Genomic DNA, 4,977 nt, shown 5'->3' with positions numbered 1-4,977 from the left:
AGTTGATTGTCTTGATGATCTTGTCAGTTTGTTAGTATTTGAACATGTGTAATCCGCAGCTTGCACTGTATGTTTACCAGGAAGCAGAGAATGTTTCTGAGTGTTCTCAGAGGGGGTTATAAAGCGCATAAAGCATGCTGTAGAGCTTGTATGTGCGCTATATAAATGCAGTTATTATTATTATTGTTTTTGAATCTTGAAGTAGTGTCCTAAACCTTCACATTTTGTCCTTTCACCTGATGGACTCATGCACACATGAATGTAATTAACCTTACCATTCTCTGCACTGAATACACACCTCAAGGTATTGTAGGATGAAATGGTAAGCTCTTATTTCTTCATTAAGGAAGTATCTTGGTTACACTCCAGGACACCAGATGGCAGTATGGGCTGTTGGCATCATATCAGGTCAGGGTGTAATGCTCACTGGCTCTGCAGACAAGTCGATCAAGGCGTGGAAGGCTGGAAAGTGCATACAGACTTACAAAGGTATAGTATAGACCCTCCAATGTCAGTGTGCTATTATATTTGTAGTATTGCTCTAAAACTCATTCTAGTGTCTTGATTCAACGTGAAGTTTCATATAATGTGATCTGTCATTTGCCTTTTTTGCTTTTTTCAGAAAGTGAGCATAAAGAATTTAAATGCATTTCAAAATTACTTGTTCTTATTATTTCTCTGAAAAACCCCCAAAACAAAATCTTTTTGAAAGGTTAGGTCAGTCAGATTGAAATGGAGGCATATATTCAAGTGATATCACGCTTTGTTTGTGTCTGTTGTCTTAGTGTATGCAAGGTGCACTGGATGGTAGTGTCCTATTATATTGATAATATTATATAAAATTCATACTACTGTGTTGTTGTTTTTTTCCTAAAAGTACAACCAGAAGACTTTCATTTTGTGTTCTTATAGGGCATGAGGACTGTGTCAGGGGTCTTGGGGTAGTCAGTGAGGCCGAGTTTCTCTCCTGCTCCAACGATGCTACCATAAGGAGATGGGCTGTCACTTCAGGAGACTGCTTAGCTGTATATTACGGCCATACTAACTATGTATATAGGTGAGTTGTTGTCTTTATTCAGCCAATGGTTAGGTGCCTGCTATTTTAGGAAAAAGGCACACATACCGTCAAACGTCCTATAACTTTGCATTTTATTTGAAGATTTAAGTAAATATATCATAGAAAGTATGTTAATGGATGGGCGAAGGTTTGAAGACAATTCTTTGTTTGAGTTTTGACCCGGTTGATGTGTTGCTAAACATGCATGATGTTGTCTTTTAAAGTTAGAACATAAATTTGGGTAGCAACCATTGTCCACTTAATTTATAAACTTTTCCATCAAACCAACTCAAGGTTCAACAAATCCAACCTGGATTGTTTTTACTTTTAACCCATAGTCCTAAAGAGGTTCCATGTGGTTCTGACTTTAAAATGACTGTAATCATGTGTGATTGAATGCTTATTATACTGTTTAAAAAGTAGTGAAATAATTTTCTTGAAAAAACCCCCAAAAACCAAAAGCCAAAAAATTGTTCTTCTGTGGCCATTTCAGTCTATCTATCCTGCCAAATGGTCAAGATTTTGTCACGGGAGCTGAAGACCGAACACTGCGAGTGTGGAAGGATGGGAAGCTGTCACAGACTATCTATCACCCTTCAGAGTCAGTCTGGGCTGTGTGTGCCTTGCCCAATGGAGACATTGCCTCTGGGGCTAGGTGAGTTTGTTTCTCGTGTGAACAGATAACTGATGTCAGAGAAAAGGGACAACTTGGAGATTTAAGAACAATCTTCTATTGTCTAAAGTTTGGAGCACAAAGTTTTATTTAGTGTCTTTGCTTACTTTTTGCCTTTGGAGCCATAGATACTTTGAAAGAGTTAAGTGATACCTTAAGAAGAGAGTTCTGAAATCAGAGTAAGGGGACAAGTTGGAGATTTAAGAAGAATCTTTACTTTGTGTGTAAACATATTTTTTACCATTGGGGCAAAAGAAACTTGAAAAAAAAACAACCTGTCTGATACCCCTAAATAATAAGAGAAATGAGTCAAATTAGTTTTCTCATGTCTGTAAAATGAAGATGGGTTGGGTTTTTTTTAAGTTATCCATTTACTAAACAGAACATCTTTGTTTTTCCCATGTCTTGAGGTCTTTCAAAACTTTTTAACTGTAGATCATAAGACGTTTGCAAATGGAGTGTTGCCAGTTTATGAAATGAAATAGACATCCTTGTTTTGGTTTTTTTTAATATCTATTTTTTTTGTTTTTACTCATGGGACTATGCCAGTCTTCACTTGGCTTTTTAATGAATATATGTATACTAGGCAGTTCAAGCATCTCATGAAACAATTTAAAATATGAATGTTTTTGTTGCTCCCCCCTTCCAGTGATGGAATCATTCGAGTCTTCACTCAGGATCCTAAGAAATATGCAAGTGATGAAGTCATAGCTGCTCATGAGGCTTCTCTTGCTTCGGCGCCTGTGGCCTCCCAGCCTCTAGGGGACATCAAGGTGGAGGACTTGCCAGGGCCAGAGAGTTTGGACCAGCCAGGTGAGGAAGGGGTTGAGTGAAGGGAGAGGTAAAGTTAGGTACCTTATCATCAGCAAGTTGTTAAACTGTATTGAGCCCAGAAAGCAATAATTTACAGGAGAGAGAGAGAGAGAGATCTGGATCGATAACAACAACAACAACACTGGATCGATAACAACTGGAGAGAGAGAAAAACTTGTTTAATTCTTTTAACATTTGTACCTGCATTATGTCTTTTGTTTTGCCTTTTTACAGTGTCTAGAATTTAAATTTGGATAAAATATTTCTTGAGCACATGCAACCGGTATTACGTATTAAAAAACTGCAATGAAAAAAAGAATTGGGGGATTTAGTAAATTTAACAGCTGTCTGACGTTATGATATTTGTTGTACAGAGAAGACAGAAAGGCGGTAAATTATGGTCTGGATCTCCTTTGTGGAAGTTGGAGGTTGGAATCTGAACTGGACATAAATTTTGGAGAATTCTCAGCCTGGTGTCCTGAGAGGGGATGAAGTGCTCTGTCTCTGAAATGATCTACATAGTGTCTAAAATTAAAAAAAAAAAATTTAATGTTTGTGTTATTATGCCTCAATCAATATAATTTAGATCATTAAGAGGCGGGCTTCCTACCCTGCCTTTCAGGGCCAACTTGGGCTGAAAAGGATACAATATCTCAGCAGAAAGACTTGATAAAAATGTCTTCCTCGCTGGGGAATTGAACTGGGGTTTCCTGCTTTTTACCCATTTTGACCTACCTTGTTTTCTGATATGGTCAAAGTTTATGAATTATCTGCTCTTATTTTTGTCATCTTTTCAATCCTTTACACCTGCCAGGCAAGAAAGACGGCCAGACAACGATGATCAACACAGGTGGGACAGTGGACGTCTACCAGTGGGATGCGTCCCAGACAAAATGGGTCAAGATTGGCAACGTGGTGGGCTCAAGTGGCAGCACGCAGAGCACCTCAGGGAAGACTCTCTACGAGGGAAAGGTCTGCTTGCCTCTTGATTGTCTCTGTGTATTTTCGTTGTTGTTGTCCCTTGCTTTTCTCTCATTTGCTCTTATTCAGTTTGTAGGTGGTTGGAGGACGCCTTTGGTTGGTCCTCCTACTTCTTTTCTTTCCCTCTTTTGTTTCTGTCTGTTTGTCTTACTTTTTTCCTGAGCGTAATAATTGTTATTGTGTGTCAATGTGATTCTCTTTTCTCAAACTATTACTTAAATTATTCTGTAGACTTAATTAGTCAGAATAGATTAGTTGTGTGGCTGTTAAGCGCAATAATATTAGTCTTCATACAGCTCAGGCTTGCTTTTGGGGGATTCCATGAGTAGATCTCACTTCTGTATAATCCCTCTGCCGTCAGTTATCTTATCTTTCTTTTATGAGCACTGTCTTTAATGTTTTTTAAAATCACAAAACTTATCTCAAACAGTTCTGTAGATTTGTATTAGTCACAATTAGACGTGTGACTGTTAATTCAATTTCAAAGTATTCATTTAACTCAGGTTTTGGGCAATTCTACAAATAGATACTACTTCTGTAACTTCTGTATTATCCCTCTGATCTTTGTCTTTCTTTCTTTTACCAGTAATGTCATGAATGGTTCAGGTCATGAAACTTGCATTTCACGTTTGGAGAAAGGAAATCTTTTCAATTACTCAATATGACCTTATTTTGTTGCACGTGCCGTAAAACACTTACTGAAACTAAATTTCTAAATACTTAATACATCTCCTCTCTGACCCATTCATGCCCCTAATTTGTTAAAATGTAGTTGTTACTTACAGAGATAGCATACAATGTTTACTGCTTTCCTTCTGAATAATGATGATGTTCAGGTTTTTCTTTCTCCTGAAAAAGAATGTTAGTGTGGCTTACTGGTTTCTTGAAATGAGTAAACGTGTGCATGTTCTTCTTTTCTGTTCTCTCTCTCTGACACGGGCTCGAACTTCTCTCGGCAGGAGTACGACTATGTCTTCTCGGTGGACATCAAGGAGGGCGCTCCGCCCCTCAAGCTGCCGTACAACATTGCTGAGGACCCCTGGATGGCAGCGCAGAAGTTCCTGCATAAGCACGAGCTCTCCCAGCTCTTCCTGGACCAAGTGGCCAACTTCATCCTGGAGAACACAAAGGGCGTTACTCTGGGCACGGGCTCAGCCTCTGGCTACTCTGATCCTTTCACAGGTTGGTCCAAAGCTGTGTGTATACTCCTCCTCCTCCTACTTCTTCTTTTTTCTCTTCTTCTTCCTCCTCCACTTTCTCTTGCTCCTCCTCTTTCACTTCCTCCTCTTCCTCATCCTCTTTTTCCTCCTCTCCTTCCTCCTCCTACTCTGCGTCTTCCTCTTCCTCCTCCCCCTCCTCCTTTCCTCCTCCTTTCCTCCTCCTTTCCTCCTCCTTTCCTCCTCCTCCTTTCCTCCTCCTCCTCCTTCTCCTCCTCCTCCTCCTCCTTCTCCTC

At 39.5% G+C, this 4,977-nt stretch overlaps 1 protein-coding gene across 1 annotated transcript in view; it reads left to right on the top strand.

The window, feature by feature from the left end:
• The window catches only part of LOC101863529 (phospholipase A-2-activating protein), a 22,810-nt gene that overhangs the window by 8,832 nt on the left and 9,001 nt on the right, over nucleotides 1-4,977 (top strand). Inside the window, exons 4-9 of the mRNA XM_005104524.3 lie at nucleotides 370-489; nucleotides 913-1,057; nucleotides 1,551-1,712; nucleotides 2,380-2,543; nucleotides 3,358-3,515; nucleotides 4,484-4,706. Of these exons, the coding sequence (XP_005104581.1) occupies nucleotides 370-489; nucleotides 913-1,057; nucleotides 1,551-1,712; nucleotides 2,380-2,543; nucleotides 3,358-3,515; nucleotides 4,484-4,706 (972 nt within the window). The remainder of the gene's footprint in view (nucleotides 1-369; nucleotides 490-912; nucleotides 1,058-1,550; nucleotides 1,713-2,379; nucleotides 2,544-3,357; nucleotides 3,516-4,483; nucleotides 4,707-4,977) is intronic.

This window comes from Aplysia californica, unplaced genomic scaffold (assembly GCF_000002075.1).
Source record: "Aplysia californica isolate F4 #8 unplaced genomic scaffold, AplCal3.0 scaffold00423, whole genome shotgun sequence".
Taxonomy (NCBI): domain Eukaryota; kingdom Metazoa; phylum Mollusca; class Gastropoda; order Aplysiida; family Aplysiidae; genus Aplysia; species Aplysia californica.
Note: the sequence above shows the minus strand (reverse complement) of the source record. Positions and strands in the feature narration are given on the sequence as shown.